At 40.6% G+C, this 18,512-nt stretch overlaps 4 protein-coding genes across 4 annotated transcripts in view; 2 read left to right on the top strand and 2 right to left on the bottom strand.

Moving 5' to 3' along the window:
* Window positions 1–1,066, top strand: part of c20h2orf81 (chromosome 20 C2orf81 homolog) — a 3,010-nt gene extending 1,944 nt beyond the window's left edge. The window contains exon 4 of the mRNA XM_085425275.1: window positions 943–1,066. Within this exon, the coding sequence (XP_085281401.1) occupies window positions 943–1,005 (63 nt within the window). The 3' untranslated portion in view covers window positions 1,006–1,066. The remainder of the gene's footprint in view (window positions 1–942) is intronic.
* Window positions 1,067–2,746: 1,680 nt separating this feature from the next.
* Window positions 2,747–17,826, top strand: nol6 (nucleolar protein 6 (RNA-associated)). The gene is made up of 26 exons (XM_085425272.1): window positions 2,747–2,893; window positions 3,108–3,326; window positions 3,459–3,575; window positions 3,664–3,843; window positions 3,937–4,105; window positions 4,253–4,387; window positions 4,790–4,953; window positions 5,655–5,775; window positions 5,882–5,940; window positions 6,054–6,155; window positions 6,247–6,362; window positions 6,562–6,739; window positions 6,933–7,055; window positions 8,350–8,498; window positions 11,645–11,720; window positions 12,284–12,424; window positions 12,606–12,723; window positions 12,933–13,087; window positions 13,770–13,933; window positions 14,047–14,199; window positions 14,308–14,405; window positions 14,562–14,686; window positions 16,371–16,460; window positions 16,552–16,752; window positions 17,213–17,314; window positions 17,512–17,826. The coding sequence occupies exons 1-26, from the start codon at window positions 2,855–2,857 to the stop codon at window positions 17,659–17,661; spliced, it is 3,444 nt and encodes a 1,147-aa protein (XP_085281398.1). The 5' UTR covers window positions 2,747–2,854; the 3' UTR covers window positions 17,662–17,826.
* On the bottom strand, window positions 8,540–11,640 carry LOC146657297 (zinc finger BED domain-containing protein 4-like). Its single transcript, XM_085425273.1, has 2 exons — window positions 9,919–11,640; window positions 8,540–9,818 (listed from the first exon to the last, which is right to left on the bottom strand). The coding sequence occupies exons 1-2, from the start codon at window positions 11,413–11,415 to the stop codon at window positions 9,267–9,269; spliced, it is 2,049 nt and encodes a 682-aa protein (XP_085281399.1). The 5' UTR covers window positions 11,416–11,640; the 3' UTR covers window positions 8,540–9,266.
* LOC146657296 (cocaine- and amphetamine-regulated transcript protein-like) lies at window positions 14,675–15,535 on the bottom strand. The gene is made up of 3 exons (XM_085425274.1): window positions 15,342–15,535; window positions 15,134–15,217; window positions 14,675–15,002 (listed from the first exon to the last, which is right to left on the bottom strand). The coding sequence occupies exons 1-3, from the start codon at window positions 15,486–15,488 to the stop codon at window positions 14,895–14,897; spliced, it is 339 nt and encodes a 112-aa protein (XP_085281400.1). The 5' UTR covers window positions 15,489–15,535; the 3' UTR covers window positions 14,675–14,894.
* Window positions 17,827–18,512: the final 686 nt, after the last annotated feature.

Below are 18,512 nucleotides of genomic sequence, written 5' to 3'. Positions count from 1 at the left end.
CCGATAGAGAGTGATGCTATCATGTTCCTGGGTCGAAGACTCAGTGTTTTGATTTTTGTATTATAATTGTTGATCTTTGATTTCATCATGGTTTATGACGACCAGTGTTTTGGTTTAAGTTTTGTATTTCTTGCTCTCCAGTTGTTCTTGGTTTGTGATTTCGAGTTCTTAGGTTTTGGTTCCTGTCCCCCTCATGTTTAGTGTAGGTTTAGTTCTGTCCTTGTGTTTATTCTCTTGTTCCCTAGTCAGTCGTGTCTCATGTCACTCTTGTCCCTGTACTTCGTGTTCCCTCTGTTCAGTATCAGTCTATGTCTCTGTACCTGTCGTGTGCTTCCTGTTTTATTTTAACAGTCTCTGTTCTCTGTTCAGTCTCTGTCCCAATGTTTTCTCTGTGCTTGTCCTGGTCCCACATCTCATGTCTAGTCTCCCTGTCTCTATGTTCCCGCTGTAATGTGTCAGTTATGTCGTAACATTAAGCTTGTGCCTCTGAGTCTGTGACTGTATGTACGTGCCATATTTCCTGTTTTACTCTGATAGTCTTGTGTGCTATGTCAGTGTGTCTAGTTTGGCTCCCCTTGCCTCGGCATGTTTAATTAGGTTCAGCTGTGTCTCCCCCCGTTTGTTTCCTCGTTCCCTGTGTGTTCTCCTTAGCTCTTTGTTGGATCGGCTGCGTTACTCCTGCGTTCTCTCCTGTGTGTCATTGCTTCCATCTCAGCTTTTCTAGTTATGTTTCAGGTTAGCTTTGCCAGTATAGGTTTTGTTTGTTCTTTTCTAGTTGTCCTTGCCATTTATTTTTAACATCTGTTCAGCCCTAAATATAGGCTCGTTTTCTGTTACCACCCACATTCATCTTCATTGTCTGCATTTGGGTCCACTCCTCTAACTTCATGTGGTTTGCCTCAAACCATGACAGATGTGCCTGTGCTGTTTTCTGTTGATCAGGTTGCAGGAGGCCCATCACCTCGGGTCACCCCACTGCTTCAGCCCAAGATCTGTGACAGCTGATTAGAAGACGTAGCAATGTCTATGGTTGAGCCACACATTAACACAATAAATTTGAAAAAACTACTATAATTGTACAAGTCTGCCTTTTTTTTAAACTCCAGTTTCCCACCATGTGATTTTAGCTACTCTGCATTTGAAATACAGAAATTAAATACAGTATTTCTAATCTAAAAAAATGTTGCTATATAAAATAACACATGATAAAGGTGAGTTGTCTCAGGAACGACATTGCACCTGAAAGTTTTATTCGTAATACATTATATGCATTGGAGTCTTTTTATACTGTGTGCAAAAATAAACACTGAGACCTTATTATTTACGTATCTCGTAAAATATACTTTACATATCACCTGATCTCTCTCAAATGTTAGACTCTTGTAATTTATTTAAGTAGTCTTTAATACTTCACCAGGCTTATTGCAAGGCACTCAGAGCTCTTCTTTGAATGTTGGCTGCCTTTTGTTCTTTCAAGATGATCCGACACATTCAATAATGTTAAGGTCTGGGCTCTGGGGAGGCAGAAGTATGCTTTTACTGCATTGGCAGTGTGTTTAGGATCATTGCCAAGCTGAAAAATGAAGCTGATGCCAACCACCCGCCTTCCAGATGGTACTGTATGGTGGATGGTAGTGGATAGTAGCGTGACTTCTTGACAGCCATCCTTAATTGAAACCATTTCTGATGGAGCTGCAGTAAACAGTAGAAGGATCAGTTGAAGAGCTAGGGGTATTTTTCTGTTCCTGTATCACTTCTTTGCTGGATTTTTTTTCATTTCCTAAAGTCAAGACTTTTAGACACCGTTCATATGCTGTAGATGGATTTTTAAGCCTCTTCTTCTTTTGTCCATCATTTGTCCTTTTTCCCTCAAATTTTTAAGATTACATGCACACCATATTGAGATGTACCAAGTTTAATAACTCTTTGGGAATCCCTTCGCTGGGGCAAAAATACTATTTTATGCCATTCAAACTGTCTGATTTATAGCATTTTTCATTAATTCTGCTAAAGAAATGAGAACAGCGTATGTGTTTTTGTGACAGAGCACTTGTAACAACATTAGTTCTTTCCTATGTTGTCTTTGTGTAGCTAGGACACTGGTTCTTCCTCTGAGTTAGGTGCATTTTTATGCTTGAATGATAGGCCATTATTAAGCAGCTTACCAAGCAAAGAAATGTATCTATGAAAATGGTCGGATACAAAGACTGGACTTAAAATGAGTGAAAAGCTGTTTATTATACTCTTGCATACGTTTATAACGGTTATAATGTTCCGTTTTTCACCATTTGGAAGATGTAATAGCGCCATAATCCTTTAGAGGCTGTAGTTTGTGGGGCTGTTGAATGTATTGTACATTATGCTGATAGGTGTTTGTATAATTGTGTTCTTCCCTGGAGGCAAAATAACAGAATTGTATCTACTATATTTAGCAATTAATTGCTTATAAATAGCGGATCTGCATTTTCTGTACATTTGTATTGATTTGAAAAAAGATATTAACAGAAATTTAAAGCAGATAAATATCACCGTATCGATTGTATGTTATTTATTTATTTATTTTACCTGTGTCGAAATTATTATAGGCATGTGTCTGCGCATGAGCGGCTCCGGAGCACCAATCAGAAGATTGTTTGTGCAACCTATCTTGGGAAAGACGATTGGACCCGCCCAGAGAGAGAAGCGAGCCAATCATCGAGCTCCCTCACCTTTTCTAACCCAATCAGGGAAATATTTTGTTGGGTAGCATGTTTCACTAACCCTTGGCACATGTGAAAGCGGAATGAAGGGAAAGCGCTGTTGATGAAACGTTCCTAAATAACTGAAATTTTATCTTGTCGAAAACAATTTAGAAATGAAGAAGAAGCAGTCCGTTCCAGAGGAACCAGCAGAGGTAAGACTTGAAAATTTAGTAAAGTTTGGCTTCCCGATCGCTCAGAAAAGAGCAGTTCTACTCAGCGATGCACGAGTACTGCTCGCATGCCTACAGTTTGCTATTTACGTCGCACTGGAACCACTTAGCGAACTTACATGTTTCATACATTCTGTGCTGGGGGAATATTGGTAACACGTATTACAGTGCAACATGTATAATTTGTTGTTTACAGATGAATCCCTCAGATTCCTCTCGACAGAGAGAAGAGGACGAGGAAAATGAGGCTCCAGTTAAAGCAAAAAGAAGCAAAGCTGATCACGCAGGGGAGGAGGTTGTCTATCACCCAGTGAAGCTATCTCGAAATGATCTGTATCGACCTCCTACAGCAGAGGAGCTCAACCAACTGAAAGAGGCAGAAAGCCTGTTTCACTGCAGTCTGCTCAAAATGCAGGTGAGACGCCAGACTTAGTGACATAACCATAAAAGATAATGATAAAAAAGGAGTGTGATCATATCTCTTAACCCTGTTGTCGTATGTAACCACTGACCACACAAACTGATAGTGATCTGTCATCAATAATAGATGGAGGAGCTGTTGAAAGAAGTTGCATTGAGTGAACGCAGGAAACGCCAAATAGATTCATTCATTCAGACAGTCACCAAGTTAATCCAGACTGTGCCAGACTCACCAGAAGTTGAGGTATGTTGTGCTTCAGTTGTAACCAAAGCTTTGTGATTGGCAATAGATGGTCAACTCCACACAAATTCACACATGATTTTTGTCTCAGGTAAGTGACCTGTCCTGGCTGTCTGGTGCAGTGAAGGTCCCATTTCTCTTGGTGCCTAAAACAACAAAAGGGAAATTCCACATGGCGCCTCCTTCTTCCATTGATCTGATCGGGAGCTACCCCTTGGGTACCTGCACCAAACCAAATGTCATGGTGGACCTGGCTGTCACAATTCCAAATGTAAGTCATCCTAACTGCTTTTGTATTCTACAAAAAAATCAATGGTGTGCTGTGTTTCCGTAGCCTTCAGTCTGCTATTCTGTCTGTTGTTAGGATGTCCTCCATCCAAAAGATGTCCTGAACCAGAGGTATCCGAGGAAAAGGGCTCTCTACCTGGCAGGCCTGGCCCAGCATCTCACTTCCTCTTCTGACATCGGGACCATGCAGTATTCCTGTCTCCATGGGAATCGACTTCGACCTGTTCTGCTGCTGACCCCTCCAGGTATTCAAGTTTTAATTAATTTCATATTGTATACATTTTAAACATTATTCAATGACATTACGTTTACATTATATGGATTTTAACATCTATGTTAAAAGGCTTTTTTTCTGGTTGTGACTTTGAGATAAAAAGTGTTCTGTATTCCAGGTAAAGACTCTTCCAGCTTCACCCTCCGCGTTCATGCCTGTCCAGCTCCCGGGTTATTCAAGCCCAGCCGTTTTCATCCCCAGAGGAATAACATCAGGACAGAGTGGTACACTGGTTTGCAGACTTCCCAGTCTGGTAAGATTGTTATTGTTCATCCCAGTATTTAAATCCCCTTCAGTAAACTGTCTCAGACAATGATTTTACAGTTGTATGTTAAATTTAGTTAAATACTAACCCTCCGACTACAGAAGTAGAAGTAGCCTGTCATGAACTAGAAAAACATCAAACAGGCTTAAAAAATGACCTGGATATTTCTGATGGAATGAGAAGCAAAGCAGGAACATCAAAGGAGCATGCAAAGGAGATCTCAAAGTTGTTACCTTTTTTTTTGGCCTTCTGATGCAGCTTGAGTCTTTGAACAAACTGTGTCTGGATTTTCAACAGACTGTTTTCATTGTATTGTATATTTATAGCCATGTTATTAGTCAGCAACTCCTTAATTAAATTATCTTTTTTTTTTTACTTATTTTGTCACAGAGAGCTCTGAACCTCCGACTCCACATTATAACAGCTCTGTTCTGGGAGATTTATTGCCGAGGGCTCACCTCCAGTTCCTCTCTGCTGTCAGCTCTCAGTGCTCAGCTTTTACTGATGGGGTGGCTTTACTTAAAGTCTGGCTTCGTCAAAGAGAGCTTGATCAGGTAGGAAGCTCTCATTGGTTCTCACACTTGTTGCATAGAGTTCAGAGGAGTGTACTGCAACGTTCAGCGTAGCACTTTGCATTATATGGCTTGACAAAACCGAAAACCCCAGTCAGAGATGATGATTACAACAATGGTTATAATCAACTTTATTCTTGACTGGATCATATTGAAGTGCTGCAACTTTTGATTTAGTTAAACATTAAAAGTTCTCGTAGCCTAATAAAGGAGATGTGGAAATCACTTTAGTTTATCTCCAGATCAATATATATTATTGATTAAATAATTATTCTTTGTGATCAATGGCCTACAACTACATCTGATGAATTTTCATATCTGTATTCTAGTAGCTGAGGTTCCAGCAGCGTAAGATTTGGAAGCAGATTAGAGTCAAACATGAAAACATTTATACACATTCTGCATCATCGATTAATATTGCAACTAATAATCATCAATAAATATTGCACTAGTAATGCAACACATGCTGTAACTTTCCAGATACTTTTAAACTGAAATTCTGATCCTTGCCTGGTCCACATCATGGTTTTAGCACAAGTCACCATTAAAATCTAGCCAGGTAGAGGGACAGCCATTTTCACAACACTGAAAACTCTGAATTAAAGCTAAAGCTAAAAAATGTCCTACTTTAAGGTGTAATTTTTTTCTTACCTTATATCTTTATTGTTCTCAATGTCTTATAGGGCACTGGTTGTTTTAATGGCTTCCTAGCTTCAATGCTGTTGGCGTATCTACTGATCACTCATAGAATCAGTAACAGCATGACGGCATATCAGCTTCTTCGAAACACCTTGAACTTCTTGGGTAATTTTAGTTTTAATGGATGTCCTCCTGTGTCCTTTTTTAAAATGTTGGTAATTGAAAGGTAACTTGCTTATCTGTTTTGAATGCCTTGCACCTTCTTCCTCAGCATCTACAGATCTGACAGTGAATGGAATCAGCCTGGCCAAAGATCCTGACTCTACAGCTGTGAGTTATCCAAATCAAATTTAAAACACTAATTGTGTGCATGTACTTTATTCACACTTTCATTTACTCTGGAACTGTGATTCAACCAACCCCCTCGTATCTTTTCTCTGTAGCCATCCATTTCAGAGTTCCATGATGCTTTCCAGGTTGTGTTTGTTGATCCTTCGGGACACCTTAACATGTGTGCTGACATCACTGCTTGTACATACAAACAGGTAACTGAACAGTGGTGTGTTTAAACTTTTTTTTTTCCACTTGTGATTTTTAAGCAACTGTTTCTGAACTTTCTTCACTTTGGTTCCTCAGCTGCAGCATGAGGCATCTTTGTCAATGCAGTTCTGGGACAACCCTACAGTGGATGGCTTCCAGTGCCTCCTCATGACACCCAAACCCATGATAAGGACAAGTGACCATGTGTTCCAGTATGTTTCTATAAACAAATGCATATATTTAACATATTTAGTTAACCTTGCATACTAGGTAAGCAGTTGGGTTCTGCACCTTCTTTTTAGGAAACATGGTTACTAAATGTAAAACAAATCACATGGAGGACTTTTACTTTCAGAGTAGAGATCATTATGCTCTTCATCCTCTCAGCTCTTCTGTTTCATTTCCCCTTAGGTTGTGTGAGCTGGTGAAGCTTCAGTCCAGCTGTAAGAAACTGAATCTTCTCAGTGAGCTGATGGACCACAGTGGGGATTACATTCACACTGCATTGCCTTTTATTCTGTCACTTCTCCAGCAAGGATTGTCCCAAAGGATTCACCTCCTTACCCACTCCCTCTCTCCTGACCCTAAGGTGAAAAAGACTTGCATTCAGGAATTATTGCTTTATTTCATATTATCTAAGTTACCAATGTGCAGAAAGAATTGGCTCTAATACTACTAATGTAACAGTGGATATGTTTCAAAGTTATGAAATATCCGTGTAAAAAGAAGTTAATCTCAAAATTGCTATCTGCAGAACTTACTTTACTTTGGTTTTATTTCAGTGGTCTGTGGAGAGCGAAGCCCCAAAGCACAAAGCTCAGCCTCCGTTATCTTTCGGTTTGCTTTTAAGGACAGAGCTGTCATCTTCTGTCCTAGAACGAGGCCCACCAGCAGACAGCCCCAAGGTAACCTCACCTGCCTTTATTTATTGCATGTATAGGGCTTTATTTCTTGATTTAGCCACTGAAGTTGAAGACAAAAGGTCACTTGACTCATAATGCTACATGCATGACTCATTGTCCATGTAAATCAGATTGTATTTTTTGAAATGTGCAAGTGTGTAATACAGTGGTCCCTCACTATAATGCAATTCACCTTTTGCGGCCTCGCTGTTTTGCAGATTTTTTTGTGCAATTTTGCATGGTGTTTTTTTTTTTTTTCTTTTCTGGGTCCTGATTGATTGACAGTGGTCTACATCCAGTCTCGTGCCGTGTCTCCTGTACAGTACAGAATGCGTTCAGCTTGTCAAATTTAAATAAATCTTCGATCACTAGCAGTGTGACTCTGAGGTGCTGTACTGTATTCTCCCCAACAATCACAACGTCGATGAAACGGTTTGCACATTTTGCCTTTGGTTTCATTCTATAATACTGGACTCATTTTTCTACGAAGGTTTGCACTTTGAGAGTGTTTAAACAAGAGGGAAAATGTTCAAGCCTGTCTGAGAAAAGTGTATAAATGGTGTAGTAAGGGGTTTTACAGCCTTAAAACATCTATAATTGTAAAAAAATAAAGTTGGCTACTTCGTGGATTTCACCTATCGTGGGTTATTTTTAGAATGTAACTCCCGCGATAAACAAGGGACCACTGTATATACACACAGTTATGGATAAACATGGGGTTATTTGGGCAATGTTGCCCAATGGGGCTTCAACTTACAACCTAAAGAACCAGAGGATTGAACTACCGACTGGTTAATGGATGACTCACTTTAACTCCAGAGCCACAGCTCAGTTTGAGAATGGTTTTCTAGGTGTAAGAAGTGTATTTTTACTTCAAGTGTGTTTGTAAACATCTTGAAGAATATTATACTGCTGCAGACAAATGTAACACTTATGGACGTGATTCTGTATTACTCGTGGCTTCATAGTGTAGTGGTTCACACACTCGCTTGGCCAAGCGCAAGGTCACTGGAGACGGGAAGGGCATCCTTCGTAAAACTCTACGAACTCAAAACATGTAGAGCGACCCATTGTGTCAACCCCCTTTGTGACAAGGAAGCAGCTTAAAATGGACACATGAGTGTAACTATGGCTGGATTTTGCACTTTGTAACCAGCTTTTCTTTTAACATAAAAAGAGATCATGTTGTTCGTATGGAAATTGTGCTTATATTTTCTGTTACTTGTTTTTTGTGGCTTTGTTTTTAATCATGCTTGTGATTTAAGAAAAATTAAAAATCTAAATGTTCCTGTGCTAGGCGGCTGAATTTCGTCAGCTGTGGGGTCCTCGCTCTGAGTTGCGTCGCTTCCAGGATGGCGACATCACCGAGGCTGTGCTGTGGGACGGAGAAAGCATTTGCCAAAAGCGTCTGGTTCCCAAACAGATCATCACACACTTGCTGCAGCTGTATGTATTTTATCTCAGCAGAGCTTAGTTGAGAGACTAAAGAACTGACAATACTGTTAATACAGTGTAGTGTGGTGATCTTTTCCAACTATAACACTGATAGAAATATTCAGTAAGCTGTAATGCTTACAGAAACTACGGTGAAAGAAAGAAAGAGGCTTTGTTTTTTCATCCTGTCCTTAATTGTAAAGTTAGTCTATTTGATATTTAAAAAAACAAACAAACAGGTATTCATTGCCATTCATAGAACACAATGCCTATGCTAAGGTGAATATGGCATATAAAAGACTTCAGCATGATTGTAGAGCACTCTCCTCTAGATACTTGTTCTGACATTTGAAGCTGACTGTCAAGACTTTGTTATGACTACATATTTCTACAAATACTTCTTACATAATTTTACTACTGGTTCACTGCAAGCTGTTTCAGGGCTGAAGTGCCAGTATGAAGTTGAGCAAGGTGACAAAACAAAGTGATTGGTTTTAATTTTGAGAACTACTTGGAAGATGTTGTTAAATATTTGCCTGCGGCGAAGTAATGGCAACTGTTACTTTGCTGCAGGCAAACAGTGTTAAAAACTCAAAAGCAATGACTTCCAAGTTTTAGTGTCTGAAACAAGTTTTGGCTTATAGCACTGTTGAACACAAGCACGTACAACACGCCAACATCTTCCTATTTTGACTTCTTGCTTCTTCTGTTACCTTTCAGTAACCTTATTCTGTTGTTGGTATAGGGCACCAGCATCTTCAACATCTAAGGTCATGCAGGTTATGCATTTCTGTTTACAAAGATCATCATGTCAACATGCTCTGGGCTCAGTCTTCTGCGCATTGTTGCAAACGTTTGTCCTGCTTCTGACAATAAAGACGGCAGCGATACCCCTGGTACACACAAATAGTGTCTCGCAAGAGTTGCCAGTTTGGGGAATCTCGGTCCATTTACCCTCCACCAGTCGAGAGGGTTAATGTCTAACGAGGGAGCAATGTCTCTTAAGTAGTAATCGACCTGAGCCTCAGAGTCGGTGGCATAGGAAGAACTGTAGTTGTCGCCAAGGAGCAGCACCATAGTGTTTTTGGTGTCACTTCTAATTTGCGAGGGCACAGCTGCCTGGCTAATATCCGGGGTGACCAAAGTCTCCTGCTGCTCATCCTTTGCACCTGCAGTAGCAGTTACTACTGCATCCAATTTTGAAACTAGTTCATGCAGCTTAACCTTTGCAGCCAGTCTCCCCGTTGGTGTAAGGAAGCTCAGGTGTTTGTGCCGGGGATCCAACATGGAGGCGATAAGAGCCGGTTTTGAAGCCAGGTCGTTAGAGTCAACCTGCAATAAGTAAAAATAAAATGGCATAAATATATGTAAAGGGAATGCAGATTATTTTTTTTATCCTTGTTAATATGTTTCAGTCAAAACCGGTGCCTACCTCCATGTGATTTCTAAGTGACTGCTGAACTTTGAGCTTGAACTCTGAGACTTGTTCGACGTCATTCTCTTTTGGCACGAGATGAGTCTGAACCAGGCTGAAGGTGATCGGGTAGATATTTGAAATGGACACCTCCGTATCTGCAGATATGACTGTTGTAGCCCATTTAAGTGTCGCCAGCACAGGCGTGAAGTTCTCAATTATCTGCCAGCAGTCATCTTCAATCTCAAGGGTCTGAGCTTCCTGCCTGCTGGTGACGCTGCGGTCGGAGAGGACGGCTTTAATCGCCCACCGTTGTTCAAGCAAACGTTCAAACATGTCGCAGATGGTGTCCCATCTGTCTTTGCTCGACTGGATGAGCTTGCGTTGCGGCAGGCACATCTGAACTTGCTTCTGTTCCAAGGCCTCATTCGCGAGCAAGTTGCGATTGAAGTGCTTAACTAGTTTCCCGGCAGCAACAACGATGCGGAGTAAATCTTCACTAAGCCCATCGCTGACTGCTCGCTGAAGCGTTGTGGCAAAGCAAATCGTGTAGTCCCAGGTGACACGGGTACATGCTTGGACTGATAAGCTGTTCTGCGTGTCGTTATGAACACATGAGGTCACTTTACCGGCGATGGCCCACGCCTGCACGGTGCTGAGCACGCTCTCTGTAACAGTGTCTGCAGTGGAGTGGCTGCCTGCTGAAACTTTGTGCGTCTGCAGCACAGCTGACCTCCCCTGCCAGTCTTCTGTTATAAATGAACACGACATGGTCATGTACCTCTGAAAGGTGAGACCTGTCCAGAAGTCTGCAGTGAGAGCCACTTTCTCCACTCTACCCAGCTGCACCATAAGCTCTTCAACCTTCTCATGAAAACGGCCTTCAATAATGCGTGTAACATCACCAACAGATGGCATTTTATAACTGTGCACAGTGTATGCAAGCAGCTCGCGAAAACCATCGCCACTAACCATGCTGATGGGGAGCATGTCCTTCTCTATCATTCTGGAGATGAGCTCAGTCACCTCCGCATGCGTTGCCAGCGACACACCGTCGTTGGGTGCTGCGTCCTGGTGCTTGTTTTTGATGTGGTACATCATGCTGGTGGTGCTGCTTCTGTATTTGAGCTTCGTGCCGCACATCGTGCAGTGAACCTCGTCGTCCACTTTGATGAAGATATCCCAAACGGAGCTCCGCTTCAGGCGTTTCCTCTCGCTGGAGTCCCGCTCAGCAGGGGGGATGTTTATGTTGGGTGACATGACTGCAACCTGTGTGATTTCCGAGTTGTTGGAAGCGTTCTCATCCTCGATGCACTGAACGGTGCAGATCACGGGTTTCTCGTCCTCGTCCATCGGCGTCGCGGATGAATGGTGCCTGCTCATGTGGTTCATCATGGAGGTCGTGGCTCCGCCGCAGTATTTCAGCGTCGCGTTGCATTTCATGCAGCGGACGAAGTTCCCCGTTTGTTCAAAGCAGTCCCACACGGAGCTGCGCCTCCTTCCTGTGCGCTTCATACTTACCGTAATTCAGGTCTTCCAAGCCTTAGCAAGCTAGCAAATGTTAGCACTGACTGCTAACGGGGATGGGGTAAAAAATAAAACGGGGTTTGGGGGAATGTAAACAGGCTGTGACCTGTTTCACTTCGGCATGTGCCCTAGAAAAACCTGGCGGTGAAGCAATTATGTGTACAATTTCACTGAAGGTTCAAGTTAAAAAAGAGAGAACGTGTGTGTCATCCCGTAGGCACGCAGACATCCCCGAATCCTGTGTGCGGTATGTCGGGGCGATGGTAGATGACGTCATCAAAACGGGAAGTGAGGTAAACCGTTATTATTGAATTATTTTAGCCACGTATGATGGAAATTTCAAGAAGAACTCTGACATACCGTTCATATTTTCCCCTAACAGTATGGTTTGGGTCAATACAGATCAATCTAGAAAGTATGCGTAGTTTGTTTGACAATAATAATAGTATTATGTCTTGTTATACCAAATATATATAACAGCTATAATGGTCTGATTATGATTTATTAAGTAATTATATAAACTTAAAATGGCAAGAACATTCTAAAACTGTTGGGATTTGTTATATAAATACTTATAACCATTACAACCACATGCAAAAACACACCCCACTGGCATTTTTTTTCCTGATAATTATTTGTCTGTCAAAGCTCAACTTTCTTTTATTATTTTACTTAAAAAGATTGTAACAAATTTTGTTATTGTAGCTAAATTATCTTAGCAGTTAAATAATTATTTGTGTTAAAAAATAAAGTCTAATCCTGAAAACCACCAGAAGAGGGCATCAGTGATGTTTTTCATCACTGCATCTGCCTCTGAATGTCTTTTTTCAATATTAATACACATTATGCTCTTCAGGTGTCTGGCACTGGAGAGGAGGAGAGCTTAGTGGTGGTTCAGTCCTATGATGACCTGAGCAGAAAACTATGGAGGCTGGAAGGTCTGCCTCTCACCATCACTGCTGTTCAAGGAGCACACCCTGCACTCAGATACACACAGGTAAAATGCCTCGCTCTTACCAGAAAACTGCTGCCATGACGGCAGTAATAGGTATAAGTTGTTAAAAAATGCATAATTTTAAAATGGCACCTTGATCCCACTCCAAGCCTGTGAGCTCTTGATCAAACATTGATGTCTTTTATATTAAACTGTGAATTTATACTCAACTGTGCCTTTGCAGGTCTTTCCCCCACGACCACTGAAACTGGAGTATTCCTTTTTTGACAGAGAGAAAACTTCCAGATCACTGGTGCCTAAGGAAGGCAAACCATGTCCTGTCTATATCACTCCTATAACAAGTTAGTGGCTCATTCATTGAAACATTTTAAAAGGTCTTTGAAAAAACTGCACCTAGATGTGTAGTAATTTCCACTCTGGCTGCTGTTCGTGGTGTATTATGCATACACTTTGACTCAAACGAAAACGTTTATCTTCATTTTCTTGGGTACTACAGACATGTAGCAATGCAAAGTCATACACCAATGTATTGGTTGCCTTATTCTTGCAGTAATCTGTCACATGGAAGGGAGTGGGAAATGGCCTCATGACCGCCTCGCGATCCAGCATATCCGAGCTGCGTTTCACATCCAACTTGGGGAGCTACTCAGAAAGCACCATAGCTATACATGCAGGCCCTGTCCTACCCACCTGGATGTCTGGAAGGTATGTTTTTGATTATGTGTACCCTTAGCTGGCTTTTCTGTGAAATTTAACTTGATATATATAATTTATAACTGAGAAAAGGGTCACTGAGCCACTCTGTCTTTAAGTTTATTCTTAGAGCAACTAGGGATCTAGGGGGAAAAAAACAGACCAACAAATATTAACTTTATTTTCTCTTATTTTAACACAAGACAGAGCACCTCTGGTTAGGTGGGCTCCATGCATTTTAATCATGTTATTTATATAATACTGTAGATCCTGTAGCTTCTGCAGCTGTTCCGTCACATTATTGTCTCCCCAAAAACACTTCTGTTGTGTTTTGTGTGCGTTTTTCTGTTTGCTGGTGTTTTCTTAAGTTTCTTAAGTACATTTGACAGTAGGTAACTTAGTAGTGTATACTCTGAAGTTGTTTGACTATTTTATTTTTTTGTAATGTTTGATTGCACGTAACAATATTCCTTTTATTTAAGCTGCCTTTTCAATTTGGTATAATTTATATTGCATCAAATCATAGCATGTTCTCTCAGTGCACTTCTGTAAGACACCCCGCTTTTAAAGAAATAGAGACAAGTTCATCAGTTTAATTAAAGATCAAGCACTTGGTGGTAGTCAGGAGTAAAAAGTCCCATTCTACAGGTAGAAACCTTTGGCTAAAGCAGCACATGTTTCACTTTGCCCCTAGGATGGCCTGGTGTTCCGAATCCAGGTGGCATACCACCGTGAACCTCAGGTGCTTCGGGAGAGCTTGACTGCAGAGGGGCTGCTGGTTGTAAGAGACAACGACGAGGCCCAGGCTCTGGAGATGGCCACCATTCACAAGCCTCTGCTTACTAGCACATTACATGGGTAAAAGTTCGAAAGTGATACAAAGTAGTTCCTGTGTGACAAAGCAGACTTATGTTTTTAGTTGTGTCTTTTCATTTTCTTCAGTCTGGTGCGTTTTGTCTTTTTATTTGAAGGCTCCAGCAGCAACACCCATGTTTTGGCGCAGCATGTCGCCTGGCCAAACGCTGGCTCAGTGCTCAGCTGTTCAGCGACGACATTACAGAGGACACAGCAGACCTGCTGGTGGCGTCGCTTTTCCTGCAGCCCGCTCCCTTTACTGCTCCCAGGTAGCCACCACTTTTGCTTTTTTTTTTTTCCTTTTTTTTTTTGTGTAGGAAACACGTTTTCCTCTGTTTGTTATGGGTCATGTGAGTGAATTTCTCCATCTTCCTCAGTTCCCCACAGGTGGCCTTCCTTCGCTTCCTTCATCTGCTCTCCTCCTTTGACTGGAGGAACAATCCGCTGATTGTCAACCTCAACAACCAGCTCACGGGCAAGTGCTCTCTCACACACATCCCTTTTCCGTGTGTGTGACACAAACAAATCCCTCTTGACCTCTTTCTTTTTACTCGCCCAACATACTTCTACATCCGTCCATATGCTTTATTGTTTCAACGCCAAATCTTTTTCGCCTCTCTGTCACGTGTAGCTGTGGACTACCCAGAGATCAAGAATGGCTTCATGGCCACCCGGGAGTCCCTGCCTGTCATGTTTATAGCTACGCCTAAAGACAAAAAACTGTCTATGTGGACCAAACGCTCACCTAGCATTCAGGTCAGTGGACACACAAGTACACAAATAACAAAGTATTTAATAGATCAGCTCTCAGCGCTGAATTTTAAATGATTAAATATTACATTTGTTTAGTAAACATGTGAGAAAAGAACACTGAAGAATGTACTATAGCTTAAAAAACATCTGAAGTGTTTTCCCCTCCTTTTGCTTTTACAGTGTTTAAAAAGTTTCTTGCAGGTGCAGAGAATCATAAACAGCGGTGTAGAAAAGAGTTGCATGTTCTTGGCAAAGAACAGTCACATAGTTTTCCGATCCGGGATCCTTTCCTTAGTGCACACTGCTCTCCTGGATCACACTGAAAAGACAGGAATCATATTAAATTGAGAGAGTGATTCAGTACCTCTATAAAAGATGATAAATTGTTCTAAACAGACTGACTAGATCAGTTTTAGAATTCCAGCTGGTATTAGTTTTTGCCTTGCATACCACAGGGAGATAGCCATGCTTTTTTCTTAGAACTGGAAACGGATGGTTCTGAAGTCTTTCCAAAACGTCGTGTAAATCACTGATCTGAAACGGTACATAAAAAATTTCAAAGGGTCAAATGATAAACAGGATTATTGAAGTAAATAAATCTGAGAACGATGTTTACATCATTAATTATATCAGTTTAAAACCATCAGGTGTAGCTCACCAGCTGCTTTTCATTGCCATCCTCTTTGGTAGTAAAATAAGTAAAATATTTAGTTTCATATTCCTCTGCTTGGACGTGACCGCAGCCGTAAAGTAGTCCTGTGGCACACAGTATCGTACAGAAAAGACACACACACGAGCCTCCCATAGTGTGCGGCTGACCCAGATAGGTTTCCTGTGCTTGGCTACCTTGCTCCTGTTAGAAACAACAATTTTAAGGACCTGCCTCTCCCAGCATCCTCCTTTATAGTTCTTGGAGAACAGGAAATTTGTGCTGTGACGTCCTGATAAAGACGTCACTGTGGACTTAATTACAAATTTTGACATTGATTCTAGTATACCTCCTGTGGATCCTGAGGCTTCACATCCCTGAGAATGTGAAGCCTGAGGGGGTCATTGTTGAATTAGTACGCACATTTTTGTAGAGACGAGTTCAGTAATGAGTCTTTTTTTTTTTTTTTTTTTAAATTTGTAGTTGTTGCAGTTCCTGTGAATAACCACCAGGGAGTAGACTATGAAAGTAGTCTATTAACAGATTGAATATTAAGTTTATTTCTAATGACAGTGTTTTCCAATAAAGACTTCCATGACCATGACTTCAAAAATGTCATAGAGGTTGAAACAATTCATATCTGGACTAGAAAGAGCTCTCAGGTTGAATGATGTCATATTTCTCTCAATTAAAAAAAGAAATTGGATTGCTCTGTTGTTGTAATCAACTAACTTTGATTAAAAATGTGGTGGAAGTTCAAAACAGATTTAAGGGGTGTATTTAAAGTTGTTGTTCGTTTGTTTTTGTTTTTATTTTCAACAATTTGGCAAAATTAGAAACCATACAGAAAATGGTGTTTTCGCTGCAGCTTTCCAGTTGTTATGCAGTTCCCGTATGAAATTAGGTCCCCAGATAAAATTATGCTACAAGATATGGGTAACATATATTCCAGTGCTAACTATTAGTTTGAAAACCGAGACAGTGTTTTTGGTGCTAATAGTTCAAAATGTTCAAAGCCACTTTTGAATGTGTGTTCAGATGCTGCAGCGTGTGATAATGGTGGCTGCAGAGAGTCTTAAAGTGCTGGAAAATCAGCTGATAGATGGCAGCCAGAAGCAGGATGTCAGGGTGGGTGAATACTGCCTTCATGATTTATCCACTATATAAATGCAGATTTTTGCTATTTCAGTGTTTTCATGCGTTCTTCGTATTTGTGTAGGTGATTTTGCGTCCTCCTCTGGACGCTTACGATGTTGTGATTCACCTGAACCCAAAGCAGGTCCCCCTGCTCGACCAGGCAGTAGATCCTCCGGCCATCACCTTCAGCAGGGGCGTGATGTCTGGCAGTGTGGCTCAGCCTGGAGGGCCCCTTCCAGTCATCGACTACAACCCTGTGTCCCTCTACCTGGGAGAGCTAAGAGTGAGTAATGTCTTTCAACATTTCAAATGCTGAGTGTGTTTTTGACAGACTTTAAAAAAAAAAAACAAAAAAAAAAAAGTGAAGCAGATATTATGCTTGAAAGCTGACGTGTGATACAACAGAGCCGCTTCCAGATAATAAAAAATTAAATCGCAGACAAGAGAAAATCCGAGATAAACTCAGCTGTTCTTATACTGTAAGGTAGTGAAATCCAAACTGCACAACATTCATACTAATTCCCGTTCTTCCTCTGTACATGTCTATCACAGTCCTGTTTTGACTGAGTAAGCTTGTCAAACTGAAGTGGGTTTTGGGTTTGTTTTTGGTTTCTTTGTTTGTTTGTTTTTTTTTTTGGGGGGGGGGGATATACTCAATAGTTTTCTAATAAGTTTTGCTTTGAGCTTCACAAATAAGTGTCAGTTGGCATGCGTAACATAGTTTTATTTTTTTTAATTTCCAGGAGGCATTTGGAGACTTGGCCCTTTTCTTCTGTGATCCATGTGGTGGAACAGTAATCACAGTTTTATGGAAGCCAAAGGCATTCATCCCAACCCCCTTTAAGGTAATTGCAAAGTGACTTCCATTTAAAAACATGAAGGCAGTTAAAAAACAAGTTTTTGGGGGTGTGGAAAACTTGCTTTTGTAATAGTTATTCTCCTTCATTCTGTTCATTTTCACACCTTCACACTAATCACCTTTTCCTCATGTTTCCTTTTTCTTTGTTATTATGTTTTGTTTTGTTTTTTCACAAAACCTCAGACGTCACAGGTGTCTGCTCGCAGCGTGGAGGTCACTGGAGATGAAGCTAAGACTGTTCCCAATGTTGAAGCAATACTGGAGGACTTCCGAATCATGGGGAAGGGCTTAGTCAAGTCAGTGGAGGCCAGGACTGAAAAATGGTCATTTTAGACGCAGCACAAATTCAATTCCATTACAAAATAATAAAACAGTGAAAACATGAATGAATTTTGAGCTTCTTGTTAACCATATCCGTTAACAGTTCTGGCTATATTTCTCTCATCCATCTGTGTTTGTTTCATGTCCAATAAATGCATACATGCTGTTTGTATTTCAGTTTATTTGCCTCTTAATTTCATTTAATTGTCTTGATTTATATACATCTATAGGTGTATAACACTTGCACATCTATAAAGCTAAATGTCATTGTTTTGAAGTCATTTATTAAAAAAATAGTTATTCAGAAACATTTATGATAAAACTTTTGAGTCATTTATCATAGTTTTTATTAGATATAATTAGATTTATATGTACTCAAGTTTCTCATGAGGATTTCCTTCCTTCCACACGAGGGGACATTTTAATCATTTTAATGGAACTTTAAAACTTTTTCCTCTTATTTAATTGACTAAGTGATGAACAGAATACAGTTATCTATGACTGAAAGCATATGCAGCAATTATGTGTAAGTACTGTATGAGTAACCATTTTAGTAACCTAAAACTGTTGGTAGACATTCAAAACTCTGCAAACGGGATCTATTTCATCACTGCTGCTGATGCAAAGATACCGTTTGTGTTTTATTTTAGACAAAGAAAAAAGGCTATGATTACCAAGAAGAGCAATGGAACTTGTGACTGTTTTGCTTTTAAGTTTTTCTATTTCTTTTTAAGTTGTCACCTTTGTTGCTCATTATAAGAAAAACTAAACATGGCTTGGAGTCACAACTTTTAACATTTGTGCAAGCAAGACAGCAAAAAGGCAGCGGAAGCTAAATTCTAGTATATCTTGGTCAAACTTGA

Source organism: Rhamphochromis longiceps, linkage group LG12, assembly GCF_057381845.1.
Source record: "Rhamphochromis longiceps isolate RC_006_pf linkage group LG12, R_longiceps_female_GT1.1, whole genome shotgun sequence".
NCBI classification, from domain to species: domain Eukaryota; kingdom Metazoa; phylum Chordata; class Actinopteri; order Cichliformes; family Cichlidae; genus Rhamphochromis; species Rhamphochromis longiceps.
The sequence above is the reverse complement of the archived record's forward strand: the minus strand, read 5'-3'. Positions and strand labels throughout refer to the sequence as shown.